Source organism: Microtus oregoni, unplaced genomic scaffold (assembly GCF_018167655.1).
Source record: "Microtus oregoni isolate MIOR12 unplaced genomic scaffold, Mior012 000003F_ref0000135, whole genome shotgun sequence".
Lineage (NCBI taxonomy): Eukaryota > Metazoa > Chordata > Mammalia > Rodentia > Cricetidae > Microtus > Microtus oregoni.
In genome coordinates this window covers 29,066,002-29,092,375 of record NW_024543062.1, presented here as the reverse complement: position 1 = coordinate 29,092,375, position 26,374 = coordinate 29,066,002, and the positions used below count along the sequence as shown (strand labels likewise).

The 26,374-nt window shown below is 49.5% G+C and overlaps 1 protein-coding gene across 4 annotated transcripts in view; it reads right to left on the bottom strand.

Moving 5' to 3' along the window:
* Nucleotides 1-24,675, bottom strand: part of Tbx5 (T-box transcription factor 5) — a 50,246-nt gene extending 25,571 nt beyond the window's left edge. The window contains exons 1-7 of one of the 4 annotated variants that reach the window (XM_041648768.1): nt 24,547-24,675; nt 20,442-20,625; nt 18,602-18,696; nt 16,482-16,601; nt 15,519-15,666; nt 12,294-12,446; nt 3,755-3,846 (exon numbers count right to left, since the gene is read on the bottom strand). In XM_041648768.1, coding sequence (XP_041504702.1) covers nt 3,755-3,846; nt 12,294-12,446; nt 15,519-15,666; nt 16,482-16,601; nt 18,602-18,696; nt 20,442-20,588 — 755 coding nt within the window. In that variant the 5' untranslated portion in view covers nt 20,589-20,625; nt 24,547-24,675. Of the gene's footprint in view, nt 1-3,754; nt 3,847-12,293; nt 12,447-15,518; nt 15,667-16,481; nt 16,602-18,601; nt 18,697-20,441; nt 20,626-22,235; nt 22,273-24,546 lie in introns of those variants that run through there. The other 3 variants (XM_041648769.1, XM_041648770.1, XM_041648771.1) reach the window with 3 other exon arrangements.
* Between the last annotated feature and the right edge of the window lie 1,699 nt (nt 24,676-26,374).

Sequence of the window (26,374 nt, the reverse complement as noted above, 5' to 3'; positions counted from 1 at the left end):
CAAGAGCTGCGGTTCCTCCTTGTCACTACCTACAGCAACCTGGGGCTTGAGACAACAGCCCAAAATAAATTCTGAATAAAGTCAGAACTCAGAGTCCCGGGACAGTTTCCCTGAATTAGGACCCAGGTTCCCTGTGGCATTTTCTCAAGTAATGCTTTTTTTTTTTTTTTTGCTTATTTGTTTTTCATTTTTGTTTTTTGAGACAGGGTTTCTCTACGTAGCTCTGGCTGTCCTGGAACTGGCTTCATAGACCAGGCTGGCCTCAAACTCACAGAAATCAGTCTACCTCTGCCTCCCGAGTGCTGGGATTAAAGGCGTGTGTTACCACCTCCCAGACAAGTAATTCTTACAAGTGACACAGAGCAAGGGATAACCCCAGCTTTGACTGACCTTGAAACTCTGTTACATCAGCCACTTTGCTTCCTCCATCACTGTCCCTAAAGCCACCTACAAAGAGCTGGATAATCCCCAAGAAGGTCTAGCCTTCTCCCATTTCCCCAACACAACTCCTGTGACCACAGAGACCTATGGTTCTTAGGCTGAGAGATCTTAGGCTCCAACATGACAAGCCACTACCATTTGTCCCCCCTCCCTCCTCACCCCCTCCTGATGGAGGAAGGTCATTGGTTAATTAATAAAGAAACTGCTTGGCCCTGATAGGTTAGAACACAGATGGGTGGAGTAAACAGAACAGAATGCTGGAAGGAAGAGGAAGTGAGCTCAGACTCTCCTCTCTGGGGCAGACATGATGAAGCTCCGACCCAGGATGGACGTAGGCTAGAATCTTCCCGGTAAGCACACCTTGGTGCTACACACATTAATAGAAATGGGCCAGGCAGTGTTAAAATGAATACAGTTTGTGTGTTGTTATTTCAGGGTATAAGCTAGCCAGGTGGCCAGGAGCCGGGCTGTGGGAAGAGGCCCACAGCTCTTACTACACCCTCCCTTTTCCTCTCTCCCATCTGACACCTGAATGGAAAGAGACCTGCTTGACCTGGACCAGCGGTGGCAGTGAAGGCAGGTTAGGACATCCATGTGTCCTAGCTCTCAAACACCTGCCCTTTCCCCACCTGCCTCTCCTTTAGTATCCGACACCTGCTCCTGTGAGCTTCCCATCAGGGAAAGACTATTAAGGAAAGCAAGGGGAGAGAGGGGAATGATCAGGGGCAAACTGAACACACGTCCCAAGGCTACAAACAAGAAAAAGCGTACAGAGTGCCTCTTTTACCGTGAGCCAAATGAACAAAGCCAGGGGTAGCGGGATCTGATGAGAAGGGTGTGAAGTCAGTGATAAGAGGTCTCCCGGACCTCCTTCCACAGTGATAGAAACCTGGGGAGTTCCTGCATGTGCAGTGATCTTGTCTGGTTGTGTTCAGCAAGGCTTTGTGTGGGACTGCCTGGAGAAGGCTCCAAAGGAGAAGGGGCTATAGTCAACGTATGTAAGTCAAGAGGCTGCCCCTGCCAAGGAGGGCTGGAGTTCAGTGTGGCAGGAGACAGGTGCTGAATGTTAAGACGCATCAAGAAGAATCGGACTCAGCAGTAGGACATGGGTTTATTGCGTGCAAGGCCCTGAATTCGGTCCTCAGCACAGAAAGAGCTGCCTTAGGACTGCTGGGGCTAGAGCAGGCCACTGCCTCCTGACCTCTCTAATCCACTGTGGCCTTGTAGGAAAGATGGAAGAGGTAGGCAATGCCTGGGCTTCACCTGGAGCTCTCAGAGAGGGCTTCAGAATGGCTGTTGCTACGTCTGAGGCAAAGTTACCATCAGCATGGAATGTGACTCTGAACTTGGCTGTCTGGGAGCCTTGGGTAGTTGCGTCCATCTCTGCTTAGACGGGATTTGTGTTGGCACAGACTCCACTGACCCTAGAACTATAGCAAGTGCCAATTTAAAAATCCATTTTGCAAATATTGAATTTAGATATTCCTGGGGCTGCAGAGTTGGCTCAACAATTAAGAGCGCTTGCTCTTCCAGAGAACCTGGATGCAATTGCCAGCACCCCCGTGGCATCTCACAACCATCTGTAACTCCAGTTCCAGGGGATCTGACACCCCCTTCTGGCCTCCATGGCCACTGAATGTACATAGCACATTTTCCATGTGCATGGAAAATATCCATATGAATAAAATAATATTTTTAAGTTAAACTGATTTCATAGCACACAGTTTTTAGACCAATGTTTAGACTTCAAGACTATGGGATCTCCATCCCTTTCTCTGTTTTTGATTCCTCACCCTTTTTGAATGACCATGTTCCAAATATAACTAACTTTCCCTTTTCTTCTCTCTTCTCTTCCAGAATGTCATCAATGATTTCATTTTATTTTGAATCACAAAATGCACTGAGAGGGAAAGAGAAACAGAGAGAAAATGAGAGAATATATGTCTACATCCACCGTGTGTGTGTGTGTGTGTGTGTGTGTGTGTGTGTGCGTGTGTGTGTGCATGCATGTGTATCTCTATGTACACCGTGTGTGTGTACACCCACCATGTATGTGTGTGCATGCATGTGTATCTGTGTGCTTGTGTATGTGTTCACGTGTATTCGTGCATGTGTAACTGTGTGCTTATGTGTGTGCGTGCACATGCGTGTGCTTGTACACACACATTTGATCAAGGAGCTCAAGATGTGATTTCTAATTCTCTTGCCATGTAGTGGTCAAGCTGGAAGTTGAGAGATCAATTGACGACCTGCCTTACTTGTTCAGCCATTTCCATCAGACCCAGTTCTCTCTGTGTATGCTTGTTCCGGCCCTTTCTATCTGTCATTTCAGCGACTGTGACCACAGGATATGTAAAACTAGCAATTGATTTTTTTTTTTTTTTTTTTTTTTTTTTTGGTTTTTCGAGACAGGGTTTCTCTGTGGTTTTTTTTGGAGCCTGTCCTGGAACTAGCTCTTGTAGACCAGGCTGGTCTCGAACTCACAGAGATCCGCCTGCCTCTGCCTCCCGAGTGCTGGGATTAAAGGCGTGCGCCACCACCGCCCGGCTAGCAATTGATTTTTGGCACTGGCTCCCCACTGGAACTCCCATGCTCATGAGCTGTCCTGGAAACCACCTGGTGTCAAGTTGGTCTGTGTTTCGCCCTCAGGAAATGGGGTTGCTCACTTCTCTCTCATTGATGGAGAGCTGTTGCCAAAAGAACAACCTTCAACAGCTGAGACGGATGAGGGAATGGGAAGGGTTTGATGGGGGGAGGGACACACAGAAGAGGAGGCATATAGCCTTGGAACCCGGGCCAGCTGGATCCTATCCTACCACACCGTTGACGCTGCAGTCTGCCTGAAAGCGCCCATCCAGATCATAAAGGTTATCAGAGAAAGGGCTAGGGGCCCTGGAAGTGGCCCATTCCATAAAGTGCCCGCTGCCCATGCATGAGGACCTGAGTTCAGATCCCCAGAACCCATGGTACCCAGAATCCAGGTGTGCTGAGGCTTGCCCACAATCCCACTTGTGGGGAGGTGGTCATAGGAGGATCCCTGGAGCTCAATGGCCAGTCAGCCTGACTGAATCAGGAGCCCAGGTTTAATGAGAGACTCTGTCTCAAAAAAAAAAAAAAGTAGAGAAGTGATTGAGGAAGGTACCTGTGTTGACGTTTGACCTACAGAGAGAGAACATATAGGGACAGATGAGAGAGAGAGAGAGAGAGAGAGAGAGAGAGAGAGAGAGAGGAGAACGAGAGATCTCTTTCTCTGTGGGATGGCATAAATGTTGCTGGGAGGATCTGTGGGGTGCATTCTGCCCCGATTTCTTACCTTTGCATCCGAGACATCCTGTGCAGTTCCATGTCATCGCTGCCCCGAAAGCCTTTGGCGAAGGGGTTGTTCTCAATCTTCAGTTGTGTAATCTGAGAGGAGGAGGGAGAACAAGTTGGTTCACACTTGATTACCACAAGAGGACCTTGGGACAAGAGTGCATAACAATCGTGGGAAAAGAGGCTCCGGACAGCCCGTCACAGTGACGGGACTCCACGTTAGAGTGGAGGCTTTGAAAATGTCCTCGGTCAGAAGGTTGTTAAGGGGAAAACCTGGATTTGGTTTATTCATTAATTGGAGTCATATTCTGCATCGTGTGTGTGTGTGTGTGTGTGTGCGCGCGCGTGCACGAACGCACATGCGTGCCCATGTGTGTGGAGCATTTTGCATTTCAAAGAGAAAGGAAGCCTCAACATTTGGCTCCTCTTCCTTAGACAGCCGTGAGTGTTGACGTGGTGACTGCATTTCCCACACAATGTGGTAATCTCCCTGTCGCAGAAAACACATCTTGATCATTGCTTTCAAAGGTCTGGTCATGCCCCATTTCAGCATTTTGCAGACCCCAGGTGTAAAACGCTACCCAGTACAATAAACACCAAGGTCTGAGGCTCCCACAGAGGGGAGCTGTCCTGTGGCTCTGACCCTCTATGGTTTTCTAGACAACGAGGTGGGGACTCTGTCTTTAAAATCTGTGTCACAACCCCAAAGCAGAACTGTGTGTTTTTTCACACTTTGGTTCAGGGCCCAGCTCTTTAATTTAAGCCATCAACACGTATTATATTAGCATCGATGTAATAGTGGATCCAGGTGGCAGACTGCATCCATATGGAATTTGCTACAAGTGTTTCCTAAACGTTGTGTGTGAGTTTAGCTGCCACACAAAGATTCCCATGACAGACACCAGGGCATTGTGGCTGCCATCAGGGGCCCAGGGTTCCCCTTCAGGGCCTCTGCCACATCTGAGAGCATCTGTACACTGCTTTGCGTAAACTGGGGGTCTGTTTTGCTTTGTTTACATGTATGTGTGTGTACATGTCTGTGTACATGCATGTTCATGTGTATAGGAGCACGCATGTGAAGACCCAAAGTTGACACTAGGCTTCTTCCTGGGTTTTCCTCCACCGTATATGCTGTGGCGGGATCTCTCCCATGAGCCAATGTAGTAATGGGAGCGGCGGGGCTGCGTCCCCAGCACCTCGGCCGCCTGGCTAGCTTATGCCCCAAAATAACAACACACAAATTGTATTCATTTAAACACTGCTTGGCCCTTTAGCTCTAGCCCTTACTGGCTAATTCTGATATCCCGATCAACCCATCTCTAATAATCTGTGAGCACTGGTCTTACCAGGAAGATTCTAACCTATGTCCATCCTGGGTCGAAGCTTCATGGTGTGTGTCTCAGAGAGCAGAGCTATCCCCATGTCCGCCCAGGAGAGGGGAGCATGGTGTCTCTGCTCCAGCGAGCAGAGCTGTTATATGACACTCCCAAATCAAGCCCAGAGCGTGTAGATCCAACTAGCCTAGCTATCCAATTGTCTCCACTTCCTGAGTAACATGACTGTAGGTGCCCAGCTGTACCATCTCAGCATTTGTGTGGTTGCTAGGTGATCTGAATTCCAGACCTCAGGTTTGTGTTGCGAGTACTTTATATGCCGAGCCAGCTCAATTTTAAGATTTTTTTTTTAAATTTACTTTTGTTTCTCTGAGACAGGGTCTCTATGTAGCCCAGGCTGGCCTCCAGCCTGAGGTAATTCTAAGTGCTAGGATTATAGGGGAACAGATATGAGCCCCCACACCCAGCTACTATTTTTATTTAAATCAACTCCCTTTCTATTCGAAACTATTTTACTTGGAAATACTGTTAACGACTCTATACAACAAAGGAGAATCCAAGAGCACCAGAATCACTTGGAATTCAATAAAGAAAAGACGACAAACTCTCTCTTTTGATATCCATAGGAAGTTCTGAGATCAAAGCCTGCCTTCTGGCTTTAAGGAGACAATTGATGCCATTAGAGAAGGTTCTAGGACAAGCTGGTTCTAAAGTAAAACTCGCTCACGGAAATCTAGAGAGTTCATGGATTGTATCAGTTGGAGGTGGGGAGCAAAGAAGCTGCAGAAACGGACATGGTTAAGTAAAAAACCAAGAAGTGGACATGGTGGTGCACACCCTTAATCCCAGCACTCAGGAGGCAGAGACAGGCGGATCTCTGTGAGTCAGAGACCAGCCTGGTCCACAGTCAAGGCTACACAGAGAAACTCCGTCTTGAATAACCACACACACATACACCACAACAAAACCAAAACCAAGGGAGGAAATAAGTGTATAAATACAATATTTTAAAATCAACTGGGCAACGGTGGAGCATACCTTCAATCCCAGCACTCAGGAGGCAAAAGCAGGTGGATCTCTGTGAGTTCAAGGCCAGCCTGGTCTACAGAGTGAGTTTCAGGACAGGTTCCAAAGCTACATAGAAACTCTGTCTCGAAAAGCCCCGGCCCCAAAATTAAAATCAACCATTATTTTTAAAAAAGATTTGCCTTATTTTAAATGATGTGTTTGTGCACCTGGGTAAGGTGCCTGCAGAGGCCAGAAGAGAACACTGGATCCCCTGGAACTAAAGTCCTGGATAGTTGTGAGCCACCTAAAGTGGGCACTGGCAGTCAAACTCAAGTCCTCTGCAAGAGCAGTATGTGTTCTTAACAACCAGGCCATCATCTCCGCCCCTATTTATTATTACTGTCGTTACTGCTTGTGTAAATGCGTCTGTGTGTGTGCTACAGTAGATATGGAGGTCACAGGACAGTTTCACGGAGCCAGTTCTCTCGTTCTGCCTTTAGAGAGGCTCTAGGAATTGAACTCAGGTCTTCAGGCTTGCTCAGCAGGTGTATCGCAAACTAAACCATCTCACTGGCCCTAAGACAAGTTATTAAATTTATCAGAAAATTATTTAAGTGTGTGGGGGGTTGCTGCATTGGGTAATTTGGGAGAGTCAGTTTTCACCTTCCACCCATGTGGGTCCCAGGGATGGAGCTCAGGCCGTCAAGTTGGGAAGCAAGGTTTGTTTTCTGAAGAGTGTGTACTGTTGGGCCGATGAGATCGTTCTCAGAGTTTGGATAAGATGAGACAGAGAACAGCTCAGTCTGATCCATGAACTCTCTAGTTTTCTGTGAGAAGATGAGACACAGAACGGCTCAATCTGATCCATGAACTCTCTAGTTTTCCATGAGAGAGTTTTAGTTCAGGACCAGCTTGTCCTAGAACCTTCTCTAATGGCAACAATTGTCTCCTTAAAGCCAGAAGGCAGGCTTTGGTCTCAGAACCTTCTGTGGACATCAAAAGAGTTTGACATCTTTTTACTGAATACCAAAAGGCTCTGTCATGCCTGGATTCTCCTGAATTATAGTTTCTAACTTTTGATCCTCCTGCCTCAGCCTCCTGGGTGCTGGCATCACAGGCCTGCGTGGCCACGCTTGTCACTTTCTGATTTTGTCTGGACCCGGCAGTGCCATTTCAAGAAACTATCTTTGAATCATGAGCTTCTGAATTCAGAAGGTACAATCCAACAAAGGATGGATTTTTTTTTTTAATGAATTTGCAAAGAATTAACTGAAAACCAAAGCCATGTATGCTGGCACATACCTGTAATCTCAACATTCTGAAGGCTGAGGCAGGAGGATCAAGAGTTGGGGGCTAGTCTGGGCTACATAAGCAAGACCCAATAATAATAATAATAATAATAATAATAATAATAATAATAATAATAATAATAATAATTTGGAGGGGGCATGGAGCTTAGTTGCCTGCCTGGCATATAGAAAGTCCCGGGTCCAATTGCAGAAGCGTAAATGAAGCACCACGTCAGGCATCTGTGATCACAGCACTCAGGCAATGGAAGCAGGACGATTACAAATTCAAGGTCATTGACTACATACCGAGTTGAAAATCAGCCTGAATTGCGTGAGACTCTATTATAAACAAACAAAATAGCAATAACTAGACCACTTTAACAGGATGGAACAATCCTCAGTTGTGTCCCCGCCTCCCATGCAGCCCCTGCAGCTGTGCCCTTCCAGTCAATGCAACACTGAGCACAAATGAACTGGGAACCCAGACGAAATCAGAGCCCAGTCCAGAACTGCCCTTCTAGAAGACCCATGTTTGACTCTCAGCATGCATATGGTGGCTCACAAGTGCCTGAAACTCCACTTCCAGGAAATCTGATGCCTTATTCTGGCTCCTGTGAGCACCAGACACACATACACACAGACATACATGCAGACAAAACACTCAAACAATCATTTTTTAAAAAAGAAATAAAAATTGGCCAAAACAAACACACATACACACACACACACACACACACACACCACACACAATGCTTTTTTGCTCACATTGACTCTTCTATGACACTTCAAGTCTCTTGCAATTTCACTATTCCTTAATTTGTACAAAACAAGGACAGCAGCCAGGCATGGTGGCTCACACCTGTAATGCCACCATGCACAAGACTGAAGCAGGAGAGACATGAATCTGAAACCCCTTACTGCGACTCTGTTTCAAAAAAGGAAACAAAAACTTGTTGCATAGGGTAAAAAAAAATAGTTACAGATACACTTAAATGTATTGATTTTAGGGGGCTGGAGAGATGGCTCATTGCCTGCTCTTCCAGAGGTCCTGAGTTCAAATCCCAGCAACCACATGGTGGCTCACAACCATCTGTTATGAGGTCTGGTGCCCTCTTCTGGCCTGCAGACAGAATATTGTATACATAATAAATAAATAAATAAAGTATTGATTTTAAATGTATCTACTTTTAGGCGGTGCTGGGAATAGAATCCAGGGCCTGGCACACACTGTTCCAGGGCTCAGAGCTGCACCACATCCCAGCCTCCCTTCTTTAATGGACATAGACACCTCCAAGATCTAGGCACTGCTAGGGAGGGCTGGGGTGATGGGACAGGTGTAGATTGCCTCTAGCACAGACTCTCAGGGTACAGAGACAGCAGGATCCCCAGGAACTCATTAGCTAGCCAGTCTGGCCAATCGGGAAGTTCTAGCTTCAGTGAAAAACCCTGTCTCAATGAGAAGGTGGTGCCCCTGAAGAGGTTTAGCTGGTAAAGATGTGTGTCCCCAAGCCTGGCAGCCTGAGCTCTATCCCTAGGACTGAGAGGAGAGAAGGAGAGAATTGATCCTCTCAAGTTGTCATCTGACCTCCACTGTGTACAGAGTGCACACATGCACACACACACATATCCCAAGGCACATGTCCACATACATGTGCACACACCACAGGCAAACACACATATACATATGTGCACACACACATATACACCACATGCATATACAACACACACACATGTACACACACGCAGAGAATCATCCTTGAGAAATGCTTCTAGACAGGCTGTGCGGGAAAACACATCTTAGTTTGCACACGGCCTCATACATTATAAACCAGTCTATAAACTGCAGACAGCACGTCAGCTTAGGAGCCCCCAAATCCGCACACCTGGAAGCCCCGCATCTACCAAAAGCTCCTGGGAAACCTACTTCTATTTACTATACAAAGGTGCTCCCTTCTCAAATCAGCATAAAACCGGATATCCGGGGAGGGAGAGAGTGGAAGGGGGGCAAATATAATTGCTGGCTCCAACTGGTGAGACAGCGGTTGTAAAAATTAATGAAAATAATTGTTGCAAATTCTTACTTTTGGGGAAAAAAAAACAACTCACGAGAGCCAAAAAAATCTTAATTATGTCTCTCTATTAGGGGCTTCATTTCCTGGTACCGGCCAGAAAGCTAGTACCTCATAAATATGGACTCCATACACAAGGGCTCAAGCTGGAGCAAGGCACCTCGGAATGGAAAAGTCAGTTAACATGGGGGGACATGCATGCTTGCATACACGCATGGCCATTGTAGCAAGAGCCGTGGGAAATGGAGTGCCCGAGTGACTGGTGTTTAACACCTACACATTTCTAGGCAGTGTGCTGGGAGTTGCTGACAACCGCCGCGAAAACCCGAACAAAATGTGTTTCCCGGAGTGAACGTCCATTGTGGCTGGGGAGGAGTTGAGGTTTTAAATATCTTTTTTTCAGGCTGCCAAACATCTGGGGAAATAACTCCTGAACCCAGCTTAAGATCACAGCTGGGCTGAGGAAATACAGTCGCCACTGAGAGTCCTGTGCTGAAAGGGTGTGCGTATGCCTTATCGCCTAAGACAGGAGCCCGGCTAAGTACTCATCCCTACCTGGCTCTCTGGAGAAAGCATCAAGGGGGCTCTGAGTTCTTTGAACCCCTCCCCAAACAGTGGCTTGCTTTCCTCAGATATTCCTGGCTGTCCACTCATTCAGAATATTCCCCCCCCAGACTCTTTCATCCAAAACATACCAAGCCAGTTCTTGATTGACAATGAACCAAGAAGTTCACAAACATTGACATTCGTAGTTCTTTTTTTTTTAACCACAATAATAGACCTAATTTTAAAATGTCATTCATTCTGATTTTAATACAACCAAAGAGTGACAGTGAGCAGGCAAAGAATCCCACCACCACCACCACCAAAAAATAAAAAAATAAAAAAAAATCTGAACAGAGCTGACCCGCAAACTAACTGACCAGGGGCCAGAGCCACACCATTGCCTTGTCGTGAAGCCTACGCCACTCCCTGGGTTTATTTTGTGATTATCTTCTGTAATCCTTAAGAGAACCTCATGAGGTGGATGCTGTCGTGATCCAATTTTACAGAGGGGAGACTGAGTTAGATCCCGCCTTTGAATCTGAGCACTCTGCCCCTCCCCTGTCCTCGGGTCCACCCCTTAATCCACGTAGTGTTAACCTCTCAGTGGGCTTACCCACGCCCTCAGCCTTCTCAACACCCATTCCAGCTGGGACAATAGAGCTAGAGACGCTGTCCACAGATCATAAGGAACCATGGCCCAGTTACGTTACACGTTGCATATCCACCTGAGGAAAGTTTCCTAGGGTCTTGAACTTGACTGGGAAGTGCATCACCTAGGGCTCTTCACGTGGGAAATTAACAACTCTGGGACTCTGGTCACAACTCTGGGACAACAGGTAAGAAGTGGGGAAGATTCTGTGGAAGACGAAGGGAGGCAGAAACTCATCTCCCCTCTTCTGTGTGTCCCAAATCTCTCCACCTGGCTAAAAAGGCTTTCCTGTGCAGTTCAACCAGAGTGCCACACCCAACTAAGACAGGAAGCCGCTCCTGTGAGTGGGGTTTCTGTGCAGTCATCAAATGCACGCCCAGACGTGTGGCTGAAGAACCGCGCTGGCAGATCTGAGACATTTAGACCAGAGTTCATTAAACTGTGCTCAAAACTCACACACGATGGTCAGAAAATGTCTCAGCAGGTAAAGGGGCCTGCCTCCAAGTCTGAAGACCTGAGTTCAATCCCCAGGACTCACAAAAAGCTAGAAAGAAAGAGTAAATCCCCACAAGTTGTGCTGCCTTGACCTGGACAAGCAAATCATAGCATTTATATACCCCCCCCCCCACACACACACCCTACCCTTCCTCCGTGAACCTAGGTTTGCCTGAGTGGGAGGAGGATGAGGTATTTGTGGTCCTTGTGTGTCGGGTCTGGAACTCTTTAAGCAGTGACATGGCCACAGTTAAAGGAGGGTTGGGTTTGCAGAGTCACCCAGGATCAACTCAGGGTTGACTCGCTAAGTCACCTCAGCTGACCTTACCATTTCGCCCTTGCTGGGGTCAGCTCTGTTCTTTCCCTTTTAAAAAGTTAATTGTGTTGGGGAGGGGGCAGGGGTTTCTTCTGGGGCAAGGAAGGGGAACTCTCCCTAGATCTGGAAGGGATCATCCATCCATCATAGTCTGGCCATTCACAGTCGGAATTCAGAGACTACCCACAGTAGGCTGTAACAGGATTGGTTGAGGCATTATCTATCACCCAACCAGCACCAGAATGATCTCCACTGCATGACCCGGAACTAAACCTGCCTATGACCCTTCCATGCCCTGCCCTGCCAGCCTGGCAACCTATAGCTAACTTCACCCAGATTGAGGGGGTGGGGCAGGGTCCACGACAGGGGGTCAGCCCTCACTGAGCTCACCCGCCCCCACGCACATACTCGTTAGCATCGGCTATGCTATCTGCCCCATTGCCTCTTGAGGGACCTCTTTTTTAAAAACCCAGGACACTGGTCTCAACAGAAAAGGCTATCCTATCCAAGGGTAGCATTAGCCAAGAATTCTAGCACCTTTCTCCCTACCCTATCGGCAGGCTTGCACCAATTGTTAAGTGAATAACAAATTTGGTTCTAAGTAGAAAAGGGTAGATGAGAGAGATCCTCCCCCACCATGAATATAATGCAAACAAACCCAACTCGACCCCTGCCCAGGCCCGTGAAGGAGACTAGAAGTTGAGTCTGCGGGACTGCGGACCCACCCTCAGCCTTTAAAGGACGGCATTCCGGCGAAAACCCAGAACCCAGCGCATGCGTCCATGTAAACCAGCAGGCATCTGCCGCTGCAGGCTCCCAGAGAGTGGGGCTTACCTTGTGATTCTGGTACGAAGTCACGGCGATAAACGCGGTCTCCGGAAAGACGTGGGTGCAGAATGCAGTATTCTTTGAACCAAATCCATTATTTTCGTCTGCTTTCACGATGTGTAATCGGGGCTGGTATTTGTGCATGGAGTTCAGGATAATCTAAAAAATAACAGAAAATGAGATTGTCAGAAGAAACAAAATCAAAACTCCCTTTGTTTCCAGCTAGATCCTCGCTCCTCCCCCATCTGTACTGCCAATTAGCTTTATTATATAGGCTCTCCGGGAAGAAAAAAAAAATAGCCTTTTTTTTTCTTCTGTTTTGAAAAGGGGCCAGTGATTTCGTTTAAAAGAAACATTTCAAAAATGACAATTTCCACATGAGAAAGTCAAGGTAATATTCCAGGAACCTACCCAAAGCACACAAGGCAGTAAATCAGAATTCTTAATAAAGTTTGCTTAATAAATTAACTCTGTGTATTAGGGCACTTCCCGCCCCCAACGGGGAGCCTGGCAAGTCTGGAGGCAGGAACCAGTGGGGGTTGGGAAAGCCGGACAGCAATGGGGCCCGGGGAGGTACAGGAAGAATGTATGTCCATACATACAAGTAGTCATGGCACACACCCCTCCTCAAAGTCCTTCTGAGGAAGACTAAGGACTGAAGAAACCCCAGACAGACAGATCTCAAACCTAGGCCCTTTGTTTTGAAACGTGAAAAGGAGGGAGGAGAGAGAGAGAGAGAGAGAGAGAGAGAGAGAGAGACTGACTGTTGGTGGGGGAGAGCTGAGTCTGACTTCCTAAAACAGTGAGGTGGGGAGGAAGTGCCCCCCCCCACTGTCAACCCCGTTGAGGGTTGATCTGGAGGTTTCTTTTCTCTAACATATGGGACTCAAAGACAGAAGTCTGCTGGAAAGGAGGTTCTGTCCTTCTCCGTTCTTGGGGTACCCTGAGTGGGGCTTACCCCTGCTGTTGTGGCTATTGCTACAACTACCTTAGTATTGTCAGGAGACAGAGATGGAGGAGGAGCCTGGTTGCAGCTCTAGCTGGAGTCCAGGCAACTGCATAAGCATTCAGAGTAATAAAACCAGGTTTGCTGTCCAGACAATGCCCATATTTCGATGCTGGTGTGTGTGTGTGTGTGTGTGTGTGTGTGTGTGTGTTTAAAAGTCACCAAAACTTCTCTAATGCAACAGGCCACATTTACTCATTCCCCAAACCTGGTCTGCTTTCCCCCACAGGATCCCAATCCTCAACAGAGGCAGGATTCCACTTGGTGTCTCTGGTTTACAGACTCCCCGGAGCAAGGCCCTTGAGATGCGACCCGTTGGGGGTGTCTGCCTCTAAACACACACACACACACACACACACACACACACACACACAGAGACTTCTAGTGACGCTGGCTGACACAGGCGGTGTGGCGACAGAGAGACTGCACTGGGGCCCCAGATTGACTGCCACAGCCCCTGGGCCAGCACAGCCGTCCTCCCGGCTTAACCAAATTGCTTTGACAGCTGGGGACAGTGTGGAGACTTCAGAAAGAGGGTGATCTAATGGCCCCTAATTCCATCAGGATGACTCTAGATTCAAAGTTGGGGTTGAGTAGTCTCTCTTTTTCCTTAGGTTGTTGAGAAGGAACTAAAACAAAACAAAACAAAAACCACTAAGTGGCCTGCATTTGTTGATGGGGCTAAGGACCTCTCCTGGATGTCTACTCCAGAGTGACCCCAAAAAGCACTGCCAGAAAAACAGAAGGGCAGTTTAGAGCTGAGATGACAATGTGACAGTTTCACAGAAGCCCCCACTTGAGGGTCCCAGCACACATGAGGAGGCAGGAAGGACCTTAATGCACATGCTTAGTAACCACGGGAACACCCCAAACTTTCTAGTCCTGCACCTGGACAGCTCTGGGCCATCTGTGCCACTGGAGCCACAACCCAGGCTTTCCTCCCATAGAGAGAACCCTCAGGGGACCATCCTGCCACCGAGGTCCCAGGTGGCCTCTGTCACTATCACCCAGAAAGAGCAGATTCAACATTTGAACTTAGCCCCAAGTCCATCTTATCCAGGCCTCATTTCCCTAAACTGGAGACTATATGCCCCTCCCAGTGAATCCTCTGACCCCCAAAAAACTATATGAACCCCCCACTTCCCTTTGCAAAAACAACTTTGAGCAACAGCTTTCCAAAGATGAGCATGTTTGAATCACCTAGCAATGGGCTCTAAATGCAGAATTCAAAGCCAAAGCAATTGAGAGATTTGGGACTATTTCTCCCAAAAGCCTGTGGGGTTTTTGTTTGGTTGGTTTTTGTTTTTGTTTTTGATAGTTTGTTTGGATAAATAAGGGTGAGGCTGGGCTGGGAACCCACGGAAGGCAATGCTCACTAAAGAGAGGAGCCATAAACACTCATTACACACATTCACTATGAACACTTGCTCTGCACACTCACTGTACCCCAGGTAGTTGGGAGGATTCCCCAAGCCTCCCTCTCAGAGTTAAAGAGATCCCAGGTTTAGGTTTCTACTCTAAGCATGAAAAGGAGAATGGAGACTGGATAGTAAGATAAAATAGAATCGATCTGCCCAAGAACACCAAGCTTAAAGCAGGCGCTGGCGCCAGGGTTCACTTGCCACCTGTAAAAGAAGGGGCAGGATACTGGCATTCCCCTTTCATTGAGAAAGTTCAATTACAAATTAGGGCTTAGAAATAGGGTGGCCTGAAGTTGACAGCCACCCAGGGAAGAAGAAAGGCAGATGCTAGGATAGACCACTGGGATTGTCCCCCTCCGATAAGGAGTGGTGAAGATAGAAGAACTAGAGGAAGAAGAAGGCAGAGGTACCAGTGAATTGAGAATGTGAGAAAGGGGGAAGCTGAGAACAGGGGGCAAGAAGATGGGACAAAAAAAAAAAAAACATCCAGGTCAGAAAGGTAGAGGAAGGGTTGGGTGTGGCTGCTCTTACTGATAATCCTACCCTGAAGAGGGTCCCAAATAGTTGAGGGACAGCTTGAGACTATGTGAATGGAATCTTTGAGAGAGAACGAGGGAAGTGGGGAAGCATAACCAAAATAAATAAATAAACAAACGAATGAATGAATGGATAGAGATAGATAGATAGATAGATAGATAGATAGATAAAAGGAGACGATAGAGTCCCAGGGAGAAGTGAGAAAATGGGGTGAGGGTGAGTGGGTGGGGGGTTGTCTCACACACTGATGGGGATCAGGCTACTTACATGCCCAAAGGGGTCCAGGTGGTTGTTGGTGAGCTTCAGTTTCTGGAAGGAGACAAGTTGCCGCATCCAGTGTGCTCCAGTTGCCGGGGAGTCCGGGTGCACATAGAGGCGGCCCGGCATGGCAGGTTCCGCTTTGCCGGTTACGGACCTGGGTGAAGGAAGTGAGAGCTGCTGGGCTTTCTGTGGTCCAGAGGCAGCTGGCCTGAGGAAGGCTGCTACCCGACTGGTCTGGGTACAAGCTGGTCTCCTTCAGCGGGTTACAGCCTCCGCTGTTCCAGAGAACCCCACGCTGATTCTTTCTTCTTCCCCTACCCTCAGTTCCTTCCCCAGCCCAGCTCCAGGAGTGTGTGGGGCCTCAAGGCCTCTGCTGCACACAAATTATTGGTGAGAGCTGAAGATCTACACATGCAAAATTCTTGAAAACTCCCTAACTGCTTTCAAAGGAGCCCTCCTCCTCCGGCCTCCGGCCTCCGGCCTCCGCCTCAACTTCTCAACAGTGCTGTGGAGCCCAGCAATGGCTTCTCCTCTCCTGGCTGCTTTACCAGTAAAGCCATGGGCCAGTTTTGCAGTTTCATTAAAAAAAAAAAAAAGAGTCATGTTCAAAGCAGGTAACTCATAAAAAATAACTGTAAATGGTTTTGTGCCCCGCAGAAATATAACCAGTACTTGGTAACAATACCCTTTTAACAAAAATAAAATAAAATAATAAAAAAAATGTGTAGCCCTTGTGGAGTTAGAAGTACACAGGGTCCCCTCGCTTCCTGGCAGCCTTAGTTTTCAGGCCTATGAAATGGGAGCTAGTTGTCGCAGCCCCTTTCTGTGCAATAGAATAGGCACACAGGTCTTGAGCCTTAGTGGAAGCTAAATGAAAGTACTAACGAGTTTACTGGTTCAGTTCCTGGGGGTGGAATAGACATTGCACTCCCCTCCCAGCTCTCTGCCCTCTGGAACTCCGGCGCCTACCATTTATTATCTGCAAATTTATATCTGTGGTCGTCCGCGGGAACAATATCCATGAGAAGAATGTACTTCGTTTTGGGATTAAGGCCAGTCACCTTCACTTTGTAACTAGGAAACATCCGCCTGGGAGAGAGAGGGAGAGGAACACACAGAGAGAAAGCGGGGAGGGGGGAGTTAATGCCAATACTCAGAAAAGCCCTTTCTGATATTGTAGCAGTTCCTGGAGAAATAAAGAGCACTGGCCCCACTCCATCCCCGGTGAAATCCACCCCGGGTTTCCCCTGAAGTTAGAAGGAAGGCAGCAGCAGCGGTTGCAGGCACCTAGGAAGAAACGAGGGCCCGGAGAGCATGGCTTACAGACTTCTATGTTTAGAGACTCTGTGCGGAACCTGAAATCAGGGTGAGAAAGCCGGTCATTCCAACAAAGCTAGCGGCCTTCTCACTTTGGTCCTGTGGCCGCCAACCAACGTGGCACCCCGGGGACACATCACCTAAGATACTAACTTTTGTCCTCTGCTTTTGAAGGTGCAGGTTTACTGTGACTGCCAAGAGGTTCCCAAGTTCGCCGGGTTAGTTTCCAGCCCCGCATCGCATCGCCAGCGTGCGGTTACTCATAAATGATCTGTAACTTCTCCACGGAGCTTGGCAGGTTTCCCTGGGGAGCTTAAACTCCCAGGCACTAGGGAAAGAAATTCCATCCCTTTCCAGAATCGGCTTTAGAGAAAGCCAAAGCCTGTACTAGAAAGCTAACGGCAGGCACCGAACTGATGCAGAACTCGGATTCCTGGCACTCCATGCCTCGGGCCCCCTAGAAATTTTTCCTTAAGGTCTGGTGAGGCACAGCGCCACAGAAAGCAGGGCATCCGACTGGTTTTGCGCATCGGGACAAGTCATTGGACCTAAATTGGAGCGCGGCGTGAGAAGAGCGGTGAGAAGGCCTCTGTCACAGGCCCGGAGCCCGGACCTCTTCGTGTTTATCTGCCCTAGCAAGAGCTCCTGCCCGGCAGGCAGAGGCACCAGAGACTGATTTTGCAAGCCTTTTATAGTTAAATCCTCTAGGCTCCAGCGAGGGGGAAAAAGGCAGCCGGCTGGGACTTTCCTTCCTGAGTAGGATGGGAAAGGGGACCTCAGATGTCTGATATAAACAGACCCACCTCCTTCTAGTTCACTAGGGCCTTGGGCTGAGCGGGGGAGCCGACATTGTTTAATTTCAAGAAATAATAAACGTCACCGTTGTCAGTTTATTGAGGGCGGCTTGGGCTAGAGAACCCGCGGAATCTGGAAAAATCAACTCCACCCTTTGCCTTTACACACCCGGCATCTTGGGCCTACTGGCCTGGCCTCCGTCTCTTCACACGCTGGCTCTAGCCAATTTCCTCTTAGATGCTCTTAGATGGTGGGGACCTATGTGGGCTCGGCCGGTTAGGAAGCATAGGGTAGCTTTCCCAGGCCGGGAGAAACAAACGCATTGGAGGACACTCGGAGACCCAGAGCTTGCGCCTGCTCTGCCACCCTTCCCCCCAGGCCTAGCCTTTCTAGTTGAAACTCCGGCCAGCCTTGTAGAGCAATTTTAGTCCCTGCGCAATGGCTGATCGGCTGTGTTTATCCATGTCTGTGTACAGAGCTCGGAGGAGCCCTCCGCTCGCTTTCAAAGGCTTCGCTGGCTTTCTATAAACAATGAAAGAGGTAGCGAATACATTCAATAGTTTCAGGGGTTGGCGATTGTCGGGTGGGACCCTGGAATTATTCCAAGGTCAGAGATTGTGGGAATAGAGGTGGGGGCAAAGGATCAAGTCCAAATCCTTCTCCACCTCCATTCTCTCTCTCTCTCTCTCTCTCTCTCTCTCTCTCTCTCTCTCTCTGTCTCTCTCTCTCTCTCCCCCCCTCCCCACCCCCACCCCCACCCCCGCCATGATAACCTCTTTAGATAACTGCTCAGGCCCCTGTTCACTTTAATCTCACTCAGAGGTAAGTAAGACTTTGGGATAGGTCCCCCAGCCTGCTGAGGACTCTTTAACCAGAATGAGCTCTGGTTGTAAATATTGTCTCTGTTCTATTTCTCTCCCTGGCTAGTCTCCCCATTGTCTCCCCTCCAACGGCTTCTGTGCCAGTAGCCGGCTCACCTCCCCGCCTTTGTGATGATCATCTCTGTGCCCACTTCATGGAACTTCAGCCACAATTCTCTTTCATGAAGAAACACCTTGATCCCTTCCATGCCCTGAGAGACAGAGAGAAACTTGTCAATGAGAAGCATTAGCGGGCAATCCTTTCTCTTCCCAACCGGTTCCTGTGTGCAGAGGCTGCTTCTCTATTATCCCTACCCCAATCCTGCAAGTTCAAAGAAAGGGGGTTCTGATGGAAACTCTAGGGTAACCTAAGGCATAGGCCTATAATTCACAAAACAGGCTTGAGCCTGCTTCCAGCAACCTCTCCTCTCAAGGTACCTGCTGTCTCCTCCATCAGCCTGAGGCCTGGGAATCATCTCTCCCACCACTGCGCTCCTCTGGAGAGGACCAGGCCAGCTAATTTTGATCCATTAGTAGCTGGGATATGACTTGGAAGGTGTCAATCTAGAAAACCCCACCAGGATATTCTTGTATAGTCACCCAGATGCAAAACATACAGCTATGCAAAGACATTAATGCCAATTATCATCACTGGGTGTGACTATAAACATACAAGAATTTCCCGATCTTATTCATTGTTGTTATTACATGAGACAAGGTCTCCGTCTGCAGCCCGGGCAGGCCTGGAATATACTACCCTGCACATGTATTAGACTCCTGGCAGTCCTTTTGCCTTGTCCTCCCTAGTGCTGAGATTCTAGCACATGTGAGGTACTATGTGGAAACTGTCAGTTTTAAAATGTTTCTTTCCGACCCCCAGCAGCAAAAAAACAAAAATTAGTTCTCAGCGTCTATATTAGCAGTCCTTCCAGGCCCTCGCCACTCCCCTGCCCAGCCTTTGTCTTGGGGCAGCCCAGAGCCTTTTAACATTTTCCCTTCCAACTGGAAGTTATTTTTAAAAACCAATACCAAAGCATTCAGACAAAAATCTTCATTTTGAAACAGTTATTAGTCCGCTAAAAAGTAGACTTGTTTTTCCTTTTTAAAAAAATTTGCAAAATTTCTCCCGAACTAATCTTTAGCCTATCTGCTTTTATTAACACACACACACACACACACACACACACACACACACGCACACACACCACCATCACTACCACCATCATCACCACCACCACCATCACACCCCACACACACACACACAACCACAGAGAGAGAGAGAGAGAGAGAGAGAGAGAGAGAGAGATTCTGGAAACGAAGGAGAGAGCCCTGGAATTGAACTCCCCAGGAAGGATTTCATCAAATCCATCTCCCCGTCAAGTCTCCCTGCTCAATGCCTGGTGACACTAGTTTTTAAGTCCACCTGGAGCACTCAAAACGCTGGGTGTTTCAGGGTGCAGGGCACAGGGTGCGAGTCCAGCTTCCAGCCAGGTGGAGCTCAGGCCCCGGGTGCCCTAATCCCAGCCTCCGTGTGCTCTCCTCCAGGACCCGGGAGCAAGATAAATGGTATTGCGTGAGAGGCAAGGCGGGCTGCGCAGAGCAGGCGGGCGGAGGCGAAGGCTAAGAAAGATCTAAGGGGGGTCAAGCCATCGCTCATGCCGGTCTGAAGCGGCCGCTGACCCGACCCTTAATAAGGCATACCCGGGGCAGCTGGGAGAGAATTATCTGGGCCATTGTTAGCTGACCCCAAATAGTCAGATAATTGAGAGCTCTCCAATAATGTAAATAGGTTTCTAAAATACGCAGGCCATAAAGATAAACGCCTCGATAAAGTGGATTGGAATAGAGTGGAATTGGGGGAGATTGGATGAGCCTAGCCAGTAAAGAGGCGGGGAGTTACCGCTGGCTGGGAGCCGGGCTCAGGCCTCGGTCTGAGCGCTGGGCCAGCTTTTCTTACCTGCTGGGTGAAGGCAGCCTGCGGGGATGATGGAGACTTGCTGGGAGCCCCCAGAGCGCTCTCGGGTTTTGAATCACAGGACCTGTCTTTGGAGTCAGGCTCCAGAGGCGTGTGCGCGAGGCCAAAACCCTCATCTGCATCCGCCATGGTGCGCCCGGGTCCTGAGCCCGCGCGAGGTTCTATTCTGAGGACAAGAGACAGAGTTGGAGAGTGTGTAGCGACGTCGGGGACAGCAGTTTGATCCTCCACTCCCAGCTGAAGGAGGCTGTGGAAAGTCTTTTTATTATTTCACTTTCCGACCACGCACCACTGCTTGCGAAATACCCCCTTTAGACAGGGAGGAGGCGGCAAGGCCCCCTGCTCAGGCTCTGGGCGATAAGAGAGCTGTCCGTCAAATTTGTCTGAACTCCTGGAAGAGCCAATAAAGATAAGGCGTCGGTATTTTTGGAAGCCATCGGGTAGGAACCCAAAACAAAACAGAAAACAAAAACCCAGCACCCCTTTGAGAAATGGTCTTTGTCAAATTCAGGAGGCCATGCCAGCATTTTGTTTTTAAATGAAACCTCCTAAGAAACATTACTTTCCCACAATAGGCAAAAGGCCCAGAATGACCCGCGTCTTGCAAAAATAAAAAACACAAGGGGAGAAATGGCCTGAAGCGATGCACCCGGAGGAAACAGAATAGCGGACCTCTTGCTATACAAGCCTTACATGAAACAACATTTAAAATTAAGTCTTCCCCTCTCCCAACTTCAAGTAATCTTATATATTTTTTTTTAAATTAAAAGTAGTCGCAACGAGAGACAACAGGAGGTAGGTCTGAGAGAGGCCAGCGATTCTGCTGCTGGCTCTCCGCAGCAAACTGCAAGCCGGTGGGCTGTACCCTCCGCTAGCGAACAGGGGAGGGGAGGCGTTTTGTGGAGTGAGCAGGCTAAAGGGAACTTCTCTGAGCTTCAATCAGGACTGGCTCACTCAAACTGCAGGGCTGGCTCCCAGGATAGTCTAAAATCATTCCCGGATGAATCTTGGGCAGCAAGCATTGAATGGGCTGCCAGGGACCCAGGCGGTTATTAGGGCAGTCCCGGGCTTCAACGAATAAAGCAGTTGAAGTTCTTCGATCAGCCTCCTTCCTCAGAGAAGGATTTCTACCACCGCCTCCACCTCAAAACACCAGAAGACTTCATGAAAGAGATGCCCCCCTACACACACACACACACACACACACACACACCACACACACACACACACACACACACACACACACACACACACAATTTTAGCAGCTTCTTAGGCAAAAAGACTGGATCCCAACCTGGGTTGTAGTGGCCTGAGACAGAAATGGGGTCACGGACAGCTTCTGAGGCCCAATTCTCTGACAGCTTTCTTCCTCTGGCCTCAGGAGTTGGGGGAGACTTCCACGGGAGCCCCATGGTCTTCTCATAACAAAGGAAAGCAGGGCTGGCGCCCCACACACTCTCGCATTTACGGGCAGCCATCGCCGGGAGAAACCCACCCTAACCATTGCCAGGATCCCGGGAAGCTGGGGGGCTGGCGGAGGCGAGCAAGATGTGGTTTGACAGAACCAGGCCGTGTGCCTTGCAAGCCTCAGCGCTGCTCCCCCAGCCTCGGCAGCCTCCCGGCTCCTTCTCGCCTTGAAAGGTCCAGGCCCGGATAAAATCTCTGCAAGCCAGACTCCGCAGAATGGGAGACAGGCTGGAGTCCGCCATTCTCCGCTTCCCGGGCCGGCCGACTGTTGCCGCCTGCTCCCGCCCGGCCATCTGTTTGTACCGTTACCTCGCTCTGTGCAGCCGGCAGCATTCACCACCACCCCTCTTCCTCTTAGCAGGAAAGCCGGAGGCCAGGTGGGGGTGCAGGCATGGTGACTCTGGAGTTTGTGCTGCTGCTGCTACTGTTGCTACGAAGTACCCACTACGGGAACCTCCCAGCGACTGCCCACCTCCAGCGCACACCTCCTCCACAGCTTGCTGGCTGCTCCTTAGCCCTAAATACTTTTAAGTTGTCAGGCTGAAGAAGGGCTCAGAAGAACGCGAAACTAAACAGCAGGTCCGGGAGCACCCCCAAACCGTACCATACAGTCGCAGTGCCCTGCTCTGCCATTGCACCTCCGGAGAGGAAAAGTTGGGGAGTTGGGGGACCTGGGAGAGTCTTGGGACTCGGCCAGCTGCTTTCAGAGAGACTCTTTCCGGGGTTAAAGTTCCAGAATTTGAGGTATTAGAGTCTCTCTCTCTCTCTCTCTCTCTCTCTCTCTCTCTCCCTCCCTCCCTCCCTCCCTGTTCTCTCCCTTCCTCCCTCCCTCCCTTAGACAATCTAACTCAGCTGGGATGCCAGGATGCTCACAAAGTATAAGAATTGCTTCTCCAACTTTCTCCCTCCCTCCCTCTACCTTTTCCAATTTTCACTAGATAACCCCCCCTACACACACACACATACACACACACACACACTTGAATCACTGTGAGACTGTCAACTCTAGACCTGGTGATACCCCACCTCCACTCCCTTTCCATCCTCCTTCCTTCATCTCATCTGGCTGTGCTGAGCCAGTGGCTGCTAGGAAGAAAGACAGAAAGAAAGGAAGGAAGAAGGAGGGAAGGGCGGAGGGAGAGAGGGAGGAAGCAAGGAAGGGAGGAAGCAATGAAGAAGAGCTGAAGGAGTCAGGACAGAGCCGACCAGCTTCTCTCGGACAACCCAGCAATTTCAAAGGCCTGGTCATGCAGAGAACCAAGACTGGATTATTAGGCGCATGCACACACCCAAGGGCCTCTGCAGCCTCGCCCGATTTCTGTCTCCAGTGCTTACCTCAGACAGAGAGTGGTGTGACCCTGCCTGGCCCCATGCAGAGCCAGGACTAGCTGCCTTGACTTGACAGCTCTTCTCCACCCCAGACTCATCGCACCCCCCCCCCCCCAGTTCTCTAGGACTTGGGACTTGGGGAAGAAGGTACCTTGGGAAGGGGGACCAGGACCGAAGATGCCAAGAAATCATTGTGCGTGCACTCCTCCACACACGCACACACTGGGGTGCACACAGGGCAGTGCCCAGTTTTATTAAAAATAATCAGTCACTGAGGACTGGCTGGGTTTCAGCTCCGAGTGCTCCTCAGCCTGCCCTCTGCCTCTCTGAAGGCCGCTGTCCAGAGGGTGAAGGAAAGCAGAAAGCAAGTCTATAGCAGAAACTGGTAGTGGGTTCTGGTGTGAGCGGAACCAGACTGAGACAACGGAAGAGCGGTGCTTGAAACAAACGCCAGTGATCCCATTCTGTTTCCCACTCCAGCCTCCTTATACCCTCTCAGCACGTTTCTTTTCTGGGACTCTAATTAGAGACTACACCCTTAGAGCCAAGGGTTGGAAAGAGAGAGAGGGGAAAAAAATGCCCAGACTGGGCTCCAGCAACAACATAGCCTCTGTGGCGGCAAAATTGTAGGCCGCCCCTGCACGATTTCTCCAGTGGACTTTTCAGTTGCGAATGTGGGCCAACTAGGGAGAAACCCCGCCCTCTACCTTCCAGGTCTGTCTTCAAGCTGACCTTGCCCGAGGCCAGCAATTTATTTGTGCAAACACGTTCACTCGACTTCGAAAAGTCTGCACTGAGGCCTTTGGGTTTGAACCCAGTCAACCTCAACTTCGAGCGGGGCACAGAAAGCCAACCTGACCTCGGGTTGAGAGCCTGCCTCTCTGGTGGTGGGAAGGGGAAATCCAGACAGACCTCTCCAATCCCTTTACATTTGCAGAGATTTGAGGATAAAATTAATCCCCATAAATAATCAGCGGGCCCTTCCCGAGAGGGAAAATCTGGGCTTCCCCAAGCAACAATCCAGCCAGATACACTTCCTTCGTTGAGCTTAGACGGTGAACGGAGCCAGCCACCACACAGTGTTGTTTTGAATATTTTTCTTAAAACCTGGCAGAAGAGATCCATTCTTGCAAGTGATCAAAGGGCGAGATGCCTCTCAATTGAAGTAAGGAGGGGGTTCAGCCAGGCCTAGGTAGGGTTCCCGGGAAGCTGGGGGTTTCGGGGGGGGGAAATAAAGACCGGTTGTAAATAGCTACAACCCTCTCCCCAAATTTTCCCTCACAAGACTCACCTCTTCTTTCAGGCCAGAAGTCAAGACAAGCTCACTGAGGTAAAGCAGTTCACAAGGAGTTTTGAGAGGACATACCCCCCAAAGACCTCCTTTAAAGCGAAGACTTCTTCCAAGGTCTGTCGAGAGAAGCAAGTACCTCCCAGTCTGCCGTCGGTTTGTGGTCTCCGACAAATTAAATATTACTGTTTATTGCCAGGCATACCCCAATAAAATAAAGAGGCAACCGGGCGATAGCGACTATCTCACCAGCCGCTGCTCCTATAGGGCTTGGAGACGTCACAAGTCACGCAACCAGCCCGCGCCTTGTCACGCTTGACTGGGGGGCAGTGGCGGGAGGTTGAGTTCTCTCTCTCCATCTTCGTCTATCAAGGTCTGCTGTAAGACACAAGTCCAGGATGCCTGGACCCTTGGGGAAATAAAGAAATAAATAAACACACCCAGAGCCCTCTGGGAAAGTGGGGGTGATGAACAGGAGGCACCAGAAGAATCAAGAGCGATTCTCTTAGAGAGGGCAAGAGAAGTGAGATGGGGGCCCACTTCAGTCTCCATTTGTAGGGAAAACTAGTGTTGCCCAGAGTTCATTGCAAAAGGCAAAGATTTCTTACTTACACAATTTTATTTTTCTGATGAGGAGGCCGTTTTAGCTGGTTACATTTGGGGTGCCATAGCTCATGCGCAGGTCCACTCCTGCACTAAAATAATTACTAGGGGCTCTCAAAGTTCCTTGTAGAGAGAAAGGCCATTCGGGATGCCGCTCCTTCAGTGAGGTCCTGGGACGCGATCGGTCCCAGAGTGACCAGACGGGGGCGGGGTGCGAGTCTGTGGTGGGGCGGGGTGGGAGCAGGGGTGGAGAGGGGTGCACTGTCAGGAGAAAAAAATCAGCGCCGGGTCCTGCAGAGGGGCGACGCTCTCTATTCTGTTTTGTGGAAATCGGCAATTATTTCTAGTTGGATCAATGGGTGTAATTTTTAAGCGGTCGGGTGCGTCTGCGTAAGCGTCTGCGTACATTTGAAAACCCATTCCGTTTTGAGTTGCGAAACCAACCGCCTAGACTTTCCCCCAACCGGCGGCGCCCAGCAATAAGTTAGGCCTGCCCTACACGGAGCCAGCGAGTGCCAGGCCTTCCCGAGGGTAAGTTCCCCACTCCACCCCTAAGCGAGCAGCCCCAGGGGAGCCACACACTTTTAATCTGAACAGGACCTTAGATTTGTGGATCTATTCTGAGGTTTTTGTGCTCCCCGAAACCTTAGGATTCCCAGAAGCATGACCCGGTTTCAGTCGCGGTCCGCTGGGGACTGAAGCAGCAGTGACTCGGCGGCCCAGCAGCTGCCGAGCCAAGGTCAGGCCCCAGGGGACAGCGGGCTGCGGCCTTAGGACGCAGGACACCGGCACGTCGCTGCCCTTCCTTCCCAAGAGTCCAGGCCACCGGGCCTGCTGCATCAGCTTTGCTTTCGTTTCCCAAGCGAATGACTCTAACCCCAAATCTGAGATTTCTCCCAAATGCCAAAAAACGCAACCCGGAATCCTTGCCCCCCCATCCGAGTAGGGTGACTTGTAAGACTGGAGGCGGGTGAGAAACCCCTACCGAGGGCGCACGGCAAGTGGGCCGAGTTCCTTTCACTTTCCCCTTTGCTTGGCAATTTCGGGTATAAGTACCTGGACCAACCTTCAAGGGTTCCACCAGGCCAGCCTCAGACTCGCCCAGTGCTCCCTCCGCAGAAAGCAACCGTCACAGAAAACCACTACAGCCCCCAAACTGAACCTCAGAGGCTCGTCCCTTTCTCCTCTTTCTCTTCGGTGAGACAGGGCCGCAGCACACCTCCCTCCC